General features: G+C 39.6%; 1 protein-coding gene and 1 long non-coding RNA gene across 3 annotated transcripts; one reads left to right on the top strand and one right to left on the bottom strand.

Annotated features, from left to right (window-relative positions):
- Window positions 1-1,182: 1,182 nt before the first annotated feature.
- Window positions 1,183-8,901, bottom strand: LOC132406334 (uncharacterized). The gene is made up of 3 exons (XR_009516135.1): window positions 8,858-8,901; window positions 8,006-8,113; window positions 1,183-6,783 (listed from the first exon to the last, which is right to left on the bottom strand). It is a non-coding gene; the product is annotated as an uncharacterized LOC132406334 (long non-coding RNA).
- Window positions 8,157-19,463, top strand: LOC132406333 (synaptonemal complex central element protein 2-like). 2 transcript variants are annotated; one of them, XM_059991864.1, is made up of 4 exons: window positions 8,157-8,584; window positions 10,315-10,427; window positions 15,697-15,916; window positions 18,277-19,463. In XM_059991864.1, exons 2-4 carry the CDS (start codon window positions 10,321-10,323, stop codon window positions 18,469-18,471), a joined length of 522 nt encoding a protein of 173 aa, XP_059847847.1. In that variant the 5' UTR covers window positions 8,157-8,584; window positions 10,315-10,320; the 3' UTR covers window positions 18,472-19,463. The 2 variants fall into 2 exon arrangements, with proteins under 2 accessions (XP_059847847.1, XP_059847846.1); XM_059991863.1 differs by having other exon boundaries at window positions 8,157-10,427.
- Window positions 19,464-19,465: the final 2 nt, after the last annotated feature.

The raw sequence follows: 19,465 nt of genomic DNA, 5'->3' as shown, positions 1-19,465 counted from the left end.
AGAAAAATTGATAGGAAGTTAATGCTATTCTACAACACTGTATAACCTAGAGTAAGTGAAGACTATTTGGAAGTTTAACAGAAGTGTCTGAAATCATGAAGTGCTTTCATAAAAAAAAAGAAAATATTTCAAGTTGTCACAACCTGAATTTAAAGTAAATGGTAAAAGATCAGAAACAGCCAAGGGAAGTGTGGTTTTATACACAAAATTGTGATTTTAAATAAATGCAGTGTTGGTGGCTGGGTGACTGGTTCAGTAATATCTTTTGAATGTTTCTTGTAACACCATTATAGCACCAGCAATCGGAAGATGTCTGTAAGGAGTTTGTATACTCTCCCCGTGGCCGTGTGGGTTTCTTCTGGGTGCTCTGGTTTCCTCCCACGTTCCAATAAGACATACTAGTTAGGGCTAGTGAGTGCTGGGCATCCTCATTGATTTGAGCTGATGTAAATGCCACATTTCACTGTATGCTTTGATATACGTGTGACAAATAAAGCAAATCTTTATCTTTATATGAATTTTCACATACTCAGAGACTTCCTTCTGATTTTTTTAAAGAACAGAATACTGTTTTCAGCTGCAGTGGCAGTGAGGATTGTTTATATGCCTGCAGCATTAATTCTCCTGTTGCTTCATAATTGCAATTATTCTTCCATTTACTTAATGAGGAAGCTTTTCCATGTATCTCTGGTGCCTGAAGTAGAAATTAATATAATGACATGCTGAAAGGAATTGAGTCTCCCTGACAGCTGGAAAATCCAGTGTTACCATGTGTAGTCTGGTGCTTAACCACCCCATCACCACTACATACACATCAGCTGCTCCTCTCCCTTCACCCTCTCCCCCATGCACTGCCAATTTATATTTATACTCCACATTGTTAGCTGGAGGTTCCCAAACATTTATGGCTTCCAGTCCACATCGCTCTCAGCCCCCCTCCCTTCCTCCATTACACAAAACTATAAAGAATGTTGATTTACAATGCAGTGACAGAAAATATTAACTGCAAATTCAAAGGAACAGCAAATAATTGAAAAAATATTCAAATCTATTTAAGTTTACAAATAAAATTATTTACTTAATTACATTTAAATAATTTTCATCAACAATTCTAGAGCATACATTAGTAGTCCAGCTAAGTAAAGTTCAAAGTAAATCTATTATCAAAATACATATATGTCACTATATACAATCTTAAGATTCATTTACAGTGCTTTTGGGCATTCACAGTAAATACAAAGAAACACAACAGAATCAATGAAAAACTGCACAAGAGCTAACTTCATTGCTTTTTCATTTTTCTTTTTTTTTGTAATTTATTTTTTATTGAAGTTCATCATCAAACAAACATTTCCATAAGATGTATTTCAGACATTGTACATATATATCATATAATCATATATATCAGAAATCTCCACAAAGTATTTATCTGGGGTATACACACATAGAAAAGAATGGAAAGAAAAAACAAGCAAAAGGAATGAACTATGTACAAGTAGGGAGTGTTTTTTTTTAACAACAGATTCATTGATTTGTGAGAATAAAATCAGGCCTATGAGGCATTACGTAGTTAAACCATTTTTCCCAGTATGAATCAAATTGTTCCAAATTGGATAAAATTCTCTTATGAATTTTACCTTGTCCTTAGCCATCTGTATTTATCTGTCAATGTACCATTGAAATTAGAATAAAACTTAATCGATCTACTCCCTGAGCAAATAAGAACCAAGAAACGCAAATAACAACAAAATGGCAACGAACATCTGTTTCTAAGGCTGAGGTCTCTAGTAGATGTCCCTGCGTTGAGCTAGAGGAAATGTCTAGCTGTGGGGGATAACCCCTCCTACTTGTGAATTAAGGGCCCCCATTGCAGTATTCATAAAGGTCAGTGAACAAATCCATTACACAGAAAAGATTTCCCTGTGTACTCCTATATATATACATACATACACAAACTTTTATATATACACACACACTTTACATACACATATATATATTCTCATTTTGGTGGGGGAAAAGGAGTAAGTGAGAGAATAAAGAATAACAACTAAGTAATATAAAATCCACATTATAATAAGTATTTCTCGAGATAGGTATATCACCGTGTACTTTTGCTTCCGTTTAGCTTCTCAACATTTTTAAAGTTAGCCAAACCTTATGGCTCTTCTGAAGGGGTTGAGGACTGTCTTTGGGAAACTCTCGTCTCTTCCTGATATATTTCTCTCAGCCTCCTCTCGTCTCCTGCCTTCTTGATTCTCACACTATTTCCCAAGCGGAGCAGGATAACTCCTCAATCAGGAATTTCTCGTTTTGGTCACACTGACGGGCAACCCTTTGGCTTTCATGTCGGTAGTCACCTCTTCCTCTATCTGGTACAACCGTGTCCCGTTGTCATAAAACACTCGAAGTTTAGCAGGGTACGGAGTTTGAAATCTAATATTGTTTTGCTTTAGTACTCTCTTTACTTCAGAGTATTCTTTGTGTTTCTGCAGGACTGCGGGGGGGGGGGGGGGAGTGGTTAATCTTGGTTGAAATATATTAATTTATCATCGAAAAACACTCTCTTCTTACCCCAGGCCCTTCGTAGAATCTGCGCCTTGGTGCTGTACCGCAGGAATTTACTTATAATTGAGCGTGGCTTTCTATCCCGGGTAGGTTTCGGGACGAGTGCACAATGGGCTCTTTCGACTTCCAGCTCCATAGCTGAGGGAAGATCCAGTGCTTCCCGCAGTAACTTTTCGACAAAGTCCGTCATAGACGAGCCCTCTGCTCCTTCGGGGACATTGTAGATTCTGATATTTTTTCCGTCGTGATCTTCCCTCCAGGTCAAGCAGTTTACCTTCTTGGTGATTTATGATTTTTATTGTCTTGCTCAGTATCCACTCCACATTTTGAACGTGATCTTCCACCTTCTCAATGCGAGTCTCTGCCAGCACTATTTTTTGATTAACGCTGGCGAGCTCTGCCCTAATATCACGGAGCTGCTGCGATCATACTTGAGCGAGGCCCAGCGTCCGCCTGGCTAGCACGCGGTCGGGTCGGACAGCCGCTCGAGCACCCCTCTCGGCCGCACGCTCCGCAGTGTCGCCTTTTTATTTCCATTTCTTCTCCCCATTCTTGCCCCTTTTCAGTACAAATATTTTTCTAAAAATATTATATTTGATGGGATAACGGGGCGTAATACGCGTTTTTCCGGAGGAGCTAGTGACTTAAGCTGCCATTCTCGACGATGACGTCACCGGAAACCGCTTTTTCATTTTTCAATGAGATGGCGGGGGTTGCAGCGGTGATACCAGCTTCTCCACATCAGGAGTCTCAGATTCCCATGTTCTGTTTCATCGCTTTAAAAGAAGTTGGGTGTCTGCACTGAAACTGTGCTCTACTAAATATGATGTTGGAAAGGGAAGAAAGAAGATTTTGATTTTTTTCCACGGTGCAGGATAGTATTATAGTATTCAGAGATTTTTTCTGTAACCAAAGGTCTTGATATGATTGTTTTGAACCTGGGCTTCAGTGCAGTCATTTTGTAGCAAGAGTAGTTCTTCCTCCATCCTTCCTGAAAATTCCTCATTACAAGTGTTCAAGAATGGATTTATTACCCAATCTGGAATTTGGATCAAGAGAACATCCTGAAATCTCTCCGATATGTCTCTTCCAACTCAGAGAGGCTCAGAAACGGGTAAGTTCAAGACAGCCAATGTTGCATTTAAATAGGGTTAACCTGAACAGAAATGTGCAGATGACTGATTTAACTTTGATAAGATTCATATAATTTCATTGCAATCAAAGATTAATTTAATTAAACTTTGTGAATAATTTTGACAAATAAGTAATGTCACGCCTAATATTCTTAAGTTGATTACTGAATGAAGCATTCAAGTCTTCTCAAAATGTTATCATAGTTTCAAAAAGTGTATTAAAGTGTCTCAGATGGTTTCCTCTTGAAAGTCATCTGATGCAAGCGTTCAAACTGTTCATCTTTCTCAATAAAAAGCTCTCAAAGTAGTTGAGATTCAGGAGTATGAGTCTCCATTTTATTTACCACTACAATAACAGTATTCAATGATTTGTGCAGCTGATCCCTTACAGTAGATCTTACCTGTGAATTACACAGTGAATGGTAAATATGTTAGATATAGCATTTTTCAAGAATGTAATAACCCCGCAGTGGAATCTTGTCATTGATGGTGCCCCATCTATTGCACAAGTAAGAATGTTGGTAGCGGAATATCCTTCTTTGAAAAGTTGCCCAACAACCTGAAATATTGACTCCCCCTTCATATCTATTTCTAAACCCCTTGCAAATATCAACTCTTGTACCATGTTTTCATCTTTTATTAAGCAAAAGTTATCAAGAAGCAAATATTCGCTGTCCAGCAAAGTTGACTTATCTAACTGGTTGACTTATAAAATTCAGTTGTCCTAAGAATATTGCACAATGTGTCTTCCACATTCTCAGACAATTCATCTATTTGTCTTTGAACAGAGTTGTTGCTGAGCAGAATCGCTTTATTTGGTCTCGTGACTTATGCAAAACTGTACTCAGAACCTCCCTTATTGCTGGTGGAATCACTTTTCCAATTGTATAGGGCTGTCCAGATTTAACAATGAGCAATGAAACGTTGTATGAAGCATGCAGAGCATCACTGTTTTGTTGTGAAGTGCTGGTAAACATGTTTTGAAACATTTTCTGTCTCTGAGCTAGTAAAACTGCTAACAATTCTACTAAATATACTATACTTTTTTTGCACTACAATCTGCAGTTTTGAATTTCCCTTTGGGGGATTGTGTTTTTGAACTGTCTGAAAGACCTAGTGTTTTTGTGGCATCTTGAAGGATTTAGTGTTTTGGACTCTCGAGAATGCACATACAGCCAAGGCAGCCATTTTCTACTCTTGGGCTGAATGGAAGTGATGGGACCAGGGCTTGAGAGTGAAAACTAAACCAAGGTTTAGCTAATTTTAAGTTCCATTCTTTATGCTGCCATGGATTTGAACTAACAATCATTTCAATCTCCTTCACGCTTGTATAATGAAGAATAACAATAAATAATCTGAAATCTTATTCCTCACTCCAGAACTGATGCTGCCAGAACTCAGCACACAATTTATGTGAAACTGTTCTTGAAGCTTTTTGTCAATAGACTGATCCAGCATCTTCAGACACTCTTGGCAGTGGAGAGCAGAGAACAAATGCCTTTCTTTTCAGTGATGTAACTCATGTTAATTTGTGAAGAAATCTGACCAAAGGTTTTTACATTATGGAGTAGACAAGAATATATAAATCATAGATCTAGTGATAAATCAAAGATCAAGTGAATGTAGTAGGCCTCTGTTAGTCTCGATAGACCATGGATTTGTGCCTTGAAAAGGTTCCAGGGGACAAGGTTTTTTTTTATGGAAGACCAGCAGTTGCCCAAGCTGCTGCCCAAGTTGCCCAAGTTGGACCCACACCACCGATGTTGTCCAAGGGAAAGGCATACAGCTTGGCACCGGTGTCGTCGCAGAGCAACATGTGGTTAAGTGCCTTGCTCATGGACACACACGCAGCCTCAGTCAAGGCTCGAACTAGCGACCATCAGATCACTAGATGAATGCCTTAACCTCTCGGCCAACGCGCCAACTATTCAAGTGAATAGTGCCACATTCACGAGGCCCACAGAGGCAATGACAGCAGAAAAGTCAATTTCAGTAACTTTTTGAGTATTTGATACTGGGAGTGGCAGGTTGATATGGGTGAGATTGTGAGGGTATTCAAGGCAATGTGGTCCAAGAATGTGTACGTGCCTTAGGCAGCCCAATACACATTCTGAGAAGATTCTCTGAAGTGGTGAAGGCTGAAGGAAGTTCTGATATTGGTTTATAAGATTATGAAAGGCGTAGGTAAGAGTTGTCAGGCAGTATCTTTTTCCTAGAATTGATATGTCTAATATCAGAGGGCATACATTTAAAGTGAGGGGAAGTTTTTACACAGAGAATGGTGGGTGCCTGGAAGGTGCTGCCCGGGGTGGTAGTAGAGGGAGTTACATTAAGGGTTTTTCAGAGACTTTTAGATGGGCACATAAGGAAAATGGAAGGATAGGGTCACTACAGCTAGTAGTTTTGTAAGCTGCCTGCCCACATGGATCTCTTAGAAATAACAAAGAATTTTAGCTCCTGTTTACATCTCTGCAATTTTCACTTAATTGTTGTCTATCTGTAAAATACACCTTTCAGGACATCTTAACATACTTCACAGCCAATCAACACACTAACAATGCTGGAAGAACTCACTGTGCTGAGTTCCTTCAGGATTTTGTGTTTGTTGCTCAAGATTTCCAGCATCTGCAGAATTTCTTGTTTGAATCACAGGCAATCAAGTACTTTTGAAATGTGATCATTAATAAAATATAGTAAATGTAGCATCCAATTTGAACATAGCATGTCTCTGTTACATGATAATGATCTGAAATCTCATTCTGAGATCAGTATAGAATTAAATATTGTTCAGTCTTCAAGGGATATTTATTTTACTTATCTTCTAACAGTTCAGTGAAGGTTCTTTTATATCTACGTGACTGTGCAAAAGTCTTAGCCACCCTAGCTAAATACACAAGGGGTGATTGATAAGTTCATAGCCTATGGTAGAAGGAGTGAATTCTAGAAAACCTAGCACATTTATTTTTCCTACATTCACACACTTAGTCCAGCAGTCATGAAGCATACGGATCCCTTTTTTGTAGAAGTTGGCATCTTGGACCTCCAGAAGTGGTCCACAGCATGAGGTGATTGATAAGTTCATGACCTAAGGTAGAAGGAGATGAGTTAACTTCAAACTAAAGTTCATTCAAAACGTGCATTTTCATTCAAAGAGTTGAACTGCACGTGCATGTAACAAAAGCTGTATAACTCATCGCCTTCTGCCTTAGGCCACGAACTTATCAATCACCCCTCGTACACTTAAGATTTTTGTACAGTACTATACCTGTTTGATCCTGAAGCTTTGCAATCCAAAGGATCTTTAGAAGTTAACAATGAGACATAAAACTCGTTGGTTATGATCATTTTATTAAGTGTTACAACAGTAGAGGAGAGGAAGGGAGAAGCATGGTGAGAGACAAAGGTAAAAGAGAGCAGGCAGTCAAGAGCAGAACAAGACAAAGGTGGTGTAGTCTTCTTATAGAAGACTTCTTATAGTCTTCTTATAGAAGACTACTACAGGAACTCCCAACAAATAACAATTCAGTCCTGCCAAAGGGTTTCTGTCCAAAATGTCGACTGTACTTTTTTCCCCTAGATGTTGCCTGGCCTGCTGAGTTCCTCCAGCATTTTGTGTGTGTTGAACCAATTAAACAGACAGATTCAAGTAATGTGATGCTCACAACTTAAACCAAGAAAATACAGACAACTGTAATCACTGAAATACTGACTCAACAACTACATATTTATATATATTATACAAAATATGAATGAGCATAAGGAAGTTAAACTATTAGAAAAGTAACAATTCTACAGCCCAATCCAACATACCTGAGGGAAATTCAAAACTACAAACTTATTTACAGTTTGATCGAAAGACCAAGTACTGGAAGTATCTGTTTCACTATCCTATCAACTACATCAATTTAACAACCATGGAGACTTTTCCCCAATATAAGTAATCCCAGGTCCAGATATGTCAAAGCCCCACCATTTCCTGTCACTGGAGATTAACTGAAGGGAGCATCTTTACAAAGAGCTAGTATAAAACTCCAGGTTTTCAATGACTGGGCACATTTTGAAAATACAACAGATTTGAATCCCTGTCATGAGCATCTCTCAGTTCAAGCACACAGTGAATAAATAGTGTTGCTGAGAAGTATACTGTATATATTAGCACAAGATCTTTTATAAGATCACAAGACATAGTAGCAGAGTTTAGCCATTTGGCCCACCGAGTCTGCTTCATCATTCGACCATGCTAATTAAGGACAATCAATACATAGGTAAACAAGGTTTTTTTTTTAATGATATTGAATCAAACGTACCCAGCAAATGTGCCACATCAGTGTTTCAGGTTGAAACCCTTCCATCTGAATTGGGAATGGGTGAAGATCAACACACTCTGATGTGCAGGTAAGGACGGTGGCCTGTGACTGGTAGAAGGGAGGGGACATGATGAGACGTTCTCCTACCCCCCTCCCCCCAATCACCACCTCCCCTCTGAGCCCCGTTAATTACAACCTTCACTTCACAGAACAGAGGTTGTCCACTTAGGCTGTGGATATACGAGGAGAACCACGCTGTGTCGTGTTCCATGATCTATTCTACCTCGGTCCATGTGCAGTGTACTTTTCGGTACAGCATCCGAGACCCCGGACCACTTGATACACCCGCCACCGCCAACCTACCGAGGCCGCGACTCCCGCCGTGCGCACGTGTAGGAAGGCGCGGGACGGGCGTCCGACGTCATGTCGTACGTCGGGTGATCGCGACGGCCCTTAGCAACGGGTCTGGGGTGTTGCTGCTGTTGGAACCCTTCTGTGCCTTGGGGTGCACGGCTGCCGAATAACAGAGCGAGGCTTTGGCTCGGCGTGGTGTGAGTGAGGGTCTTGCGGGTAGGAAAGGTGAGAGGAAAGTGGGGCTTATGGTTCTAGTCCCACCAGCACGGTGTTGTCCAATGTCGGGGGAACTCATCAGGTCAGAGATATCTGTGGAGGGGAATAAACATTCGACGTTTAGCGCCGAGAGCCTTCGTCTGGTTTCACAGTGACCAGCCTGGGTTGCGACCAGCCCCGGGTGCTACCAGCCATTGACAGAGCTGGAAAACTGGTGTAGGTACTTTGCTGGGTCAATTCAGAAGGCAGAAACCTCTACTGTACCTCATGAACACTACATACCTCATGTTCTTGAGCAACACACAAAATATTGGAGGAGCTCAGCAAGTCAGGCAGCATCTGTGGTGGGAATAAACAGTCGACAGTTTGGGCTGAGACTTATTATTATTTGCTCTATTTATTTATTTTGTAATTTACAGTAATGTTATCTTTTTGTACTGCTGTCTCAACAAATTTCACATCATGTAAGACCTATTTTTGATCAGTAACTGCCCCGTCCTGTGGAGGAAATCTGATTGTGGCACTTATTGATACTGAGAAGAAAACGTAAACCATTGGATTAAGTCCAGCAGCATCTGTGGTGGCAAAGAGATAGAAAGTTGTCGTTTCAGGCTGAAATCCTGCATTATTATCTTGAGTTTGGTAATTACATAAATCAGAAATTAAAATGATATTCACTTATGAATATGACATGATTGTATTGTTAAAAACAGGGTCTAGCTCACTAATGCCCCATAGGGAAGGAACTTTGCCAACCTTCTCTAATCTGGCCTGAATGTAGGAGCCGCAGTAATATAGGCTGGCTCATAAATATTTTTGAATGGCTCAAATAGAGTAATTAATATGAACTTTGTCAGGAGTGGCCAGAACCTACAGGTGAATAATAAACAAAATAATTTTGAACAAAAGAATTTAAGAGCAACAACTCGACAAAGGAAGTGCACTAGCTTTATGTGCTTGGTTATCATTTTGGAGGACTGATATTGCAAGAGGTATTGTTGGGGCTTTGAGAGAGGCTATTCAAAATAACCCCCTATCCTCAATGAATTAGAGGGAATGGCTTGTTTTCTAGCCAGGACACCTTATTCAGCATCAGTTTGTAGGATTACCTGAAGCTGATTAAGAAGCAGACTCAGCTCCTGTGTGTATGAGAGAGACAGAATGGCTGCTAAGTTATCAATGAGGCTTTGGAACTTCAAATAACTGAGGAAATAGATGCTAAGCTTTCACTGAGGGCTGACTTGGTTCCAAGCTATTACAGAACACACAAATACAAATTTTATTTTCCTCATAATTCCCCAATGGAATATCACAGTTTAGAACATTCAGCCCATTATTTCCATGCTGTCTCTTTTAGAAAATTTCCATTTCTTTGTTTCTTCCTTGTGGCTATGGTATTAAATTTGTAAATGACCGTCAGTTTGTATCTGAGGTGTTAAAATGTACAATCTATATTCTTAGAAGCCTAGAGGTAATGGTCCAGCTGGGCTACATTGAGCCATGTTTCATCCTTAATATGCCGTTAAAGGAAGTTGGGTGGAAATTGCGGTTTCCTGTTCATGCAATTTACGGAATTTTTGTTGAGGGCCGTCACTTGAATGAAGTACCAACTTGTGTTTGGGCTCCATGGTTTTCTAACACAGCATAGATAGTGCTTCACAAAGAGACAACTGAAGCACGATGAAACCTAATTAAGTTGATCATATCTGATGCAAGCTGTTAAACTCTCCTGCTTTTAGACCAGGATGGCCAATACAGATTATGACAGTGAACAAATGAAAGGAAGCATTAATGAAAATAAAATGCAAACAAGTGGATGCAGGAAAAATGTCTACACAGAGGTCAGTGTAAGGTGAGCAAGCCTGAAGTTATTTTATTATGGGAGCAATGATAATAGGACTGAGCCTCTGAGTTCCATGTTCTGAGCCTGTTGATCTTGCTTAGTAGTCAAAGTAAATTTATTATCAAAGTACGTATATGCAGCCATATATTGTACTACCTTGTGATTAATTTTCTTACAGGCATTTATAGGAAAATAAATAAATACAATAGAGTTTATGAAAATAAAGCTAAACATAAAGAGTGACAAGCAACTGTCGTGCAATAAAAAATACTGAGAACCATGAGTTGTAGAATCCTTGAAAGTGAGTTTATAGGTTGTGGAATCAGTTTAGTGTTGTGGTAACTGAAGTTATCATACTGGGTTGGCTGCTTGATAGTTGTAGGATAATAACTGTTCCTAAACCTGGAGGTGTGGGACCTCCCACCCAGTTGTAGTAGCGAGAAGAGAGCATGGCTTGGATGTTGGGGGTTCTTGATGATGGAAGCTGCTTTCTTGTGGCAGAGCTTCTTTTAGATGTGCTCATTGGTGAGGATGGACTTTGATGGACTGTGCTCTATCCACTACTTTCTGTAGTCTTTTCTGTCCCTGGTCTTTGGTGTTTCCATATCATCCATGATGCAATCATTTCATTCAGATACTCTCTATTGTACAATACAGTAGTAGTATGAATTGTTGTTCTTGGGCCATGTGCCTTAATTTTCTGCTTTATTTGCACCTGATGCCTTTTCTGTTATTAACTTGAATGCAGCCCCTGATGTCAGGAGCTCATGATATTTATTTTATCAATTGGTGGTGAGGAGCTTTAACATTTAATTACTCTTAAGGTCCACACAGTCAAACACAGATTTAGTGGTTGCTTAACTCTGGGTTCTACCTTTAAGAATTTGCTGATAAAAAATCTTTGACATGCTCGGTGGAGCCATAATGACAAAAATGTTTGGTTCATTTGCTCAAGAAATTAATAATGTATTGGTAATCTGTTGCAATCGGAAATTTAAATGTTATTTATGAAAAATCATTAGACTACCCAACCTCTCACCCCCAACTTCACTCTTCCCCTCATCTCTTTCTGTCTTAGTCTGATGCTCCTCTTGGCAAATGAGTGTGTTAATGTCATGGACAAAATATTAATCTTGTTCTGTGTTTAGTTGGTATGTTCAGTCATGTTGGTGGTTGGACCCTATATTGGTCATTCCTCTGCAGATGTTGGAAATCTGAGCAACACACAAAATGCTGGAGGAACTCAGCAGGCCAGGCAGCATCTATGGAAAAAAGTACAGTCGACATTTTGGGCTGAAACCCTTCGGCAGGTCATTCCTAATCACTAACCAGTAAATGTTGCAAGACAGCATGTGTGGAGTTTCATGCTAGGTCAGGATCTGGATAAATTGTGATGTTCCAGTGTTTCTTATGTTCAGGATGTGCAGAGTGTGTAGACCTCCATTAGTCTCGATAGACCATGGATTTGCACCTTGGAAAGTTTCCAGGGCGCAAGCCTAGGCAAGTTTTTTTTTTGTGAAGCCCAAGCTGCCCTCTCTACGCAACCGATGTTGTCTAAGGGAAGGTCATTAGATGTGCAGAGTAGTGAATGAAGGAAAACTGCAAAGGGAATTGTAATATAAAGCTCGGATTAGTTTAATAACAACCACTATTTGCAGTTATAAAGTGCATTTAATAAAATATCCAAGGCATCTTACTTCAGTGCTCTCAATGAAATTTGACATTAAGGTACAAGAAAGGCACCAAAAAGTTTGATCAAAGATCTAGATGTTGAACAACAAAATAAAAGAGAAAATTAGGTGTGGTAAGTTTTAGGAGTGGGATTCTCAGTTCCCAAGCAACAGCAACTTGACCATCAATGGTAGAACATCACGGGCTGACCAGCTGTACTCTGCTGTACTGTTCCACGTATTTTGACAGGACCAGTCTCAGACACCTGCAACTGCAACTGGCCACTACCAGCTCCAAAGATTTTTAACACGTTGCATATTCCTGCATTATAGCTTCAGTTATGAACCTGGCAGGTGACCGTTTTTGTCTGACTTACAAAAAGGAGTTCTACTTGTATTGTTCAAAAATATAAACATACGTTATTAGGATTGGAACACAAGTTATTTCCTAGTGAACAATCAAGAACACTCAATGCTCTGTCTCAGCACAGTAATGATTTTTTGTTTTGATTTTTTTTTCCAAATTTTAGAGATACAGTGGATCTCTAGAAATACAGATTTTTTAGAGGGCAGAACCAAGGTAAGTGGTAGGGCACTGAGGAGTGCAGTAGAACAGAGGGATCTGTGAATACAGATACAAAATTCCCTAAAAGTGGCGTCACTGGTAGATAGGGTTGTAAAGAGAGCTTTTGGTACATTGGCCTTTATAGATCAAAGTATTGAATATAGATCAAAGTATTGAGTATAAGAGTTGGAATGCTATGGTGAGGTTGTATAAGACATTGGTGAGGCCGAATTTGGAGTAGTGTGTGCAGTTTTGGTCACCAAATTACAGGAAGGATATTAATAAGGTTGAAAGAGTGCAGAGAAGGTTTACAAGGATGTTGCTGGGACTTGAGAAACTGAGTTACAGAGAAAGGTTGAATAGGTTAGGACTTTATTCCCTGGAGCATAGAAGAATGAGGGGAGATATGATAGGGATATATAAAATTATGATGGATATAGACTGAGAGAATGCAAGCAGGCTTTTTCCACTGAGGCTAGGGGAGGAAAAAAACCCAGAGGACATGGGTTAAGAGTGAAGGGGGAAAAGTTTAAAGGAAACATGGGGGGGGGGGTAGGCTCCTTCACACAGAGTGGTGGGAGTGTGGAATGGATGAAGTGGTAAAAGTGAGCTCACTTTTAACATTTAAGAAAAACTTGGGACAGGTGCATGGAGGGATGTGGTCCAGGTGCAGGTCAGTGAGACTAGGCAGAAAAATGGTTTGGCATAGCCAAGAAGGGCCAAAGGCCTGTTTCTGTGCTGTAATGTTCTAACAGGCCCTTCCAGCCCATGGAGCTGTCTGTCCAGCAATCACTGATTTAACCCTAGCCTAATCACAAGACAGTTTACAATGATCAAATAACCTAGTAACCGGTATGTCTGTACTGTCAGAGGATACCAGAGCACCTGGAGGAAACACGTGCACATGAGAAGAATGTCCAAACGTTCTACAGGACGATGCTGGAATTGAACTCCCAACTCTGACGACCAGGTTGTAATAGCTTTGTGCTGCTATGCTAACATGGTGCCCTTTCACTAAAAAGATTCATCACACATTGATGATTCATTAGGGCTGCTTCCTGAACCCAAGCTGAGTTCATCAATTACACAAAGTTTGCCTCCAACTTCCACCCTGTCATCAAATTTACTTGGTGTACCGTGGACATCTCTCTCCTCTCTGTCTCCAACTCTGGAGACAGAGACAACTGATATCTTTTATAAATGTACTGACTCTCACAGCTATCTTGACTATTCCTCTTCCTGCCCTATCACTTGTAAAATGCTGTTCCTTTTTCCTGTTCCTCTGTCTCCCCACATTTTTTCAGACGTGATTTTCCATTCCAGAACATCAGTTATGTCCTCCTCCTTTAAACTTTTGCCATCTTACCACTTAACACATCTTTCCTCCCCCCCCCCCCCCACTTTCTACAGTGATTGCTCTCCATGACTCCCTTGTCCACTCACCCCTCTTTGCTGATCTTCCTTCTGGCACTTACAGCTGCAAGTGGGGCAAGTGTTACACCTGCCCCAACAGTTGCACCCTCACCCACCATTCAGGCCCCCAAACAGTCCTAGGTGAGGCAACACTTTAAGTTTGAAGATTCATGCTTAGTTTCCTGATGCACAGTTATTGATGTACAAGGTTATTTTTTTCTCTTTACCTGTATGACCCTGTATTTTGATAAACAACATTCTGATCACGACCTGAAAAATGTTCCATGAAAATGATTGTACTAATGCTTTCCATGTTTAATTAAAAAAATTCATTATTACTGTAATGGAGGCAATAACCTATGTTAAAGGGCAAGGTGTTACGCTTCGGGAGGTCAAATGTAAGGGGAAGCTGTATAATCAACTTAACAACATTGATATACAGAGGGATCTTGGAGTCCAAGCTCCCTGAAAGTTGTCATGCAAGTGGAGAATGTAGTAATGAAGGCATACAGCATGCTTTCCTTCATTGGCCAGGCACTGGGTAAAAGAGTAAGGAAGTCGTGTTACAGCTATGTAAAACTTTAATTAGGTCACAATTAGGAGCATTGCGTACAATTCTGAATACTCCATTACAGGAGGGATGTGGAGGCTTTGGAAAGGGCATAGAAGCATTTCACCAGGATGTTGCCTGGATTTGAGGGTATAAGCTATGAGGACAAACATGACTTATTTTCTCTGGACTGACAGAGGCTGAGGGAAACCGGAAATCTGATAGAGGCTTATAAAATTAGAGGGAGCGACAGGATATCTTTCTCCCAGGGTTGAAATGTTTAATTCTAGAGAACATGCATATAAAATTAGAAGTTGGAAGTTTAAACGGACCTGTGGTGGGTGCCTGGAATGGGCTGCCATGGTTATTGATAACAGTAGATATGATAGTGACATTTGAAAGGCTTTTAGATAGTCACATAGATTGTGCAGGGAATGGAGGGATAGGAATCGTGCAAGCAGAGATTTAGTTTAATTTGGCATCATGTTCATTACAGATTTTATGGATTAAAAGGCCTATATGTGTATTGAACTGCTCTGTGTTATATGATAGTAACGATGATCTCTAGGTTCTCCATGCCAGCTTATGTCAAGGTTTACACTAAACAGCAGCACAATGATTTATGAAACATTTATTCATACATTAGTTGTATTAGGTGAATTGGTGTTCAAAGAACTCCATTAAACGGAATGCCAGGTATACTGAATCCATTCTTAAAAATCTCCCGACTGTGGTTTCAATTACTGATGAATAGAATTGTCTAGGTAACAATGTTTGGATATTGTATCAAATCAAACAGAAGGAATTTATGCTGCTTGTCTCACCACAGTTTTTGTCATCCCCTCTTTATTTGGTTCAATATATTCATAGATTTTAAATGGTTCTCCCTGTACTTTATGACAAAGAGAACAAAGACTAATTAAGATAGTGTTTCTTCATTTAAAATATCCAGATGGTGCCACTCTATTCTAACTGTGACACATACTGGTGCTACACTTATGTTTATTTCAGGAAGGATTTGATTGTAGGTATCATTGCACCCAAGTATCTATGATTCTAATTTTCATTTTCTTGTAACAGAGAGGAATCCTGCAGCTTAGTGAATGAAGCAATGGCAACCTCAGATATTGAGGATTCCACACTGGATTTCACTGTCAAACCTGCACACTGTTTTTTAGGACCAGATTCCAGTGTAGAAGGGTTGTGCGAAAGAACAAAACAGCTAGTTAACGAAATAAATAAAAGTAGAATAAAAGATCACAAGTTGATGTGCAACTTTAAGGACACTGTTATTATGAAGGTAATTATATCTCTTTCCTGTAACCAACCAAATGTTGCAACACTCTTAATTTATGTATGGCAGGATTTTGTGTGAAGAATGTTAAGTGTTTGTTCATTAAGGGAATTATCTCTTTCACAAGACTTTATTCGTCATGGAATTCTGTAGCTCCAGTAAAGAGTCTTGAATGCTTGCCAACTATTCCTTGTAGGCGTCAAGTGCAGTAAAAGTTGTGACAAAGGAAATCTCATGCACAATCGATTCCCTAATAGAGGATTATGGTTTTGTTTTGCAGCCTTCTTTTATTTCCAGATTCAAGATTCAAAAATCGAGATTGATTATTGTCATTCTTCAGTACCAAGTGTAAAAGAGAATGAAATGATTGTTACTCCGGATTCGATGCACATTAAAAAAAAATCGCACTAAGCATAAGGAATAAACAATAAAAATACCCTTTAAATACATAACATTAGCTTATATAAATAGACTGATAGTGTATACATAAAGTGATGTTAGCTACAGGGGTATCTATATATAAAGTGACTGACAGGAAATGATAAAGCTGTGGTGGGGGGGGGGGATATGGTGGGATGGGTTAAAGCAGGGGTGGGCAAACTTTTTGACTTGTGGGCCACAAAGGGTTCTAAAATTTGACAGGGGGGCCGGACCAGGAGCAGATGGACGGAGTGTTTTGGTAATACACCTTATAAGAGAAAATAAAATATCATGGGATATGTAGAAAACATGTGCTTTAATTTCAATTGAAAATGAACAAATGCATTACAACAAAATATCTGTCTTTGAAGTCCCATGGTATTTAGCTATTTATTGAAATGACTTTTAAAACACTGAAAATTAAATGAATAAAATACAGCTTTTTTAAAATAGTAACAGTTATTATTTTAAAGCACTGAAAATTCTGTTATCCTTCAAGATATTATCATCATCACTCTCCTCCTGACTGTCTTTATTTCAAAAACGGTAGGAGATGCAGGTCTACTTGTCCTGCTCCTTCTTATTCAATTGTCCCCTATGCCAAAACTCAACAACGACCAGCACAAGGACAGAACAGTGACAGCACGCCAGTATGCGGAGCGCATTTTTTATTTTGAGAACGTACGTGCACCTGCGCACTACTCATGTCCATCACTTAAATGACATGTAACATGTAAGGCTTATTGAAAAAAATATTTTCAAATGCATTTTTTACATAACACAACGAAGAAACTTATCTTTAATTTCAGTGGGAACAGTGTTGTTAGTCTCCCTTTTTAGCCAGCGCATCAAAGTCTGGATTTAGTTTTGTTGTGGCGATTCTCAGGATGGATCTGAGGTGTTGGTCAGTAAACTTGGATCTGTGGCTGGCTTTGTTGATGTTCATGACGCTGAACGCCTGTTCACACAAATAGGTCGAGCCCAACAAAGAATAAAGCGCAAATGTGGAGTAATACGCTGCACCTCAACAAAGGTCAATGTATATAGAGTGCGTTATCTATTGGGAAAACACCAGAATTGCAGGGAAAAGACGTTAACAAGGTTTATTAATATAATTTCATCAAGTTCTGCGGGCCAGATTAAAAAGCTTAATGGGCCGCATATTGCCCCCGGGCCGTAGTTTGCCCATGCCTGGGTTAAAGTGTTGATCAGCCTGATGGCTTGAGGGAAGTAATTGTTTTTAAGTCTAATGATCCTGGCCTGGATACTGCATAGCTTTTTCTCTGATGGGAGTGGCACAGTCCATGAGTGGGGGAGGGGTATTGCTGGCCTTTTTCAGTGGCACAGCAGTGGAAACATCTCGCCCAACCTTGCATCATCCCAGAACAATCCTACACAGTGATAAAGCTCACCAATGCCTCTTCTTTCTGAGGAGACTGAAGAGAGCAAGACTATGCACATCAATAATCACAATCTTCTACAAATGTGCATGAGAGCATCCTAATATGCTGCATCACTATGTGGTATGGAAACGGCACTGAGGCGCACAGGAGGGCTTTACAACGGGTAGTTAAAACTGCTCAACACATCACTAACACCAGCCTACCTGCTATCAAGGACATACATACAGAAAGATGCCCAAGTAACTGTTGGATTTGGTGATTTCAGCCAATGAGAATGTGTAATTGGAATCAGATGAGAAAGCAGAAAATAATCACCTTTCTCTGTTTCTTGATCATCAGGTGATTTCAGTTCTGCAAAAGGTCAGTTTAAAACAGGATTGGGATTAGTCTTAATGATGCCTGTTCACTGTGTAACAAAAGCAAGAAACAGGTCACTTGGGTGGGGATCGCAGGTGCAACTCAGATAGATCCTCTCTTTTAAGAGGAGGTGTGGGGATAGAGAGAATGAGGGGAAAAGATGTATAATCACTTGTGATTTTTAAGGTTTCAGAGTTCTCTAAGAAGATGGAAGAAAGATTGTTTGAAATCTACAGCAGTGAGAATAAATTGATCGAGGACGCACTACAGGAGCTATTGAATATCCTGGATAGAATCAGATGTTTAGAGTCTGAACTTAAACAGACCTGCAATGCCATGGCCACAGTCTACAGGGACATGAGTTCACAGTCAGAAGTCTGAGTGGTACTTTATGACATGAGCTACTCTGCAGAATCAGAGTTTATTTTCTTTTTTTGGTGTACGAGGTAAATTCCTTTGTGGCCAGTTGGCTTGATGACTTAATGTTTTTTTGCAAACCAGTACAGTAATGCTTTTACCACAAAATGTTAAAACGTATACTCTGCTGAGATATTATTTCTCAAACTTAGTTAATACTCAACATAGATTTATATAATTTGTTTGGCAAGTTCATCTAACAATTGTAAAATAAATTACAGCTTTTGAAATGGCTTTAGATTAGTTTGTTCTCTTTAAAAAGAGAAACAAAAGGGTGGGGGTGGTTGTATTGATGTCTTCATATAACATGTATTAACAAAGTGAATGTACATTTAGCAGTGTGCTTACTGTACTGTTTCCAGTACATATTCTTTGTGACTGGAAACAGTACAGAAAAGATATGTACATATGTGGAATAGTTAGATATTTGTTTACACTTCTAGAACACACACAATGGTAGTAAAATAGGATATTATGGGAGATAACTCATTTTAAATTATTTTATTGATTATGCATTCTGCTGTGCTTTTTGCAAAGTTAATGGATAGGGAGAATTGGCCTGTACTTGGGAGAGGGGAATGGGGTGGGGAGGTGGAATCTCATTGAAACCTACTGAATATTGAAAGGCCTTAACAGAGGATGGAGACAATGTTTCTATTAGTGGGAGATCTAGGAGCAGAGGGCACAGCCCAAAATACAAAAATGTCCCTTAAGAGATGAGTAAGGAATCGCTTTAGCCAGAGGGTGGTGAATCTGTGTAATTCAATGTCACAGATGGGTTTGGAGGCCAAGTCGTTGAGTACATTCTAAGAAGAGGCTGATAGGTTCTAGATTAATAAGGGTGTCGAAAGATTATGGGAAGAAGGCAGGAGAGGGTTTGAGAGAGATATGATCAGTCATGATTAGATGAGTAAGGAATCGCTTTAGCCAGAGGGTGGTGAATCTGTGTAATTCAATG

This window comes from Hypanus sabinus, chromosome 16, assembly GCF_030144855.1.
Source record: "Hypanus sabinus isolate sHypSab1 chromosome 16, sHypSab1.hap1, whole genome shotgun sequence".
NCBI lineage: Eukaryota > Metazoa > Chordata > Chondrichthyes > Myliobatiformes > Dasyatidae > Hypanus > Hypanus sabinus.
The sequence above is the reverse complement of the archived record's forward strand: the minus strand, read 5'-3'. Positions and strand labels throughout refer to the sequence as shown.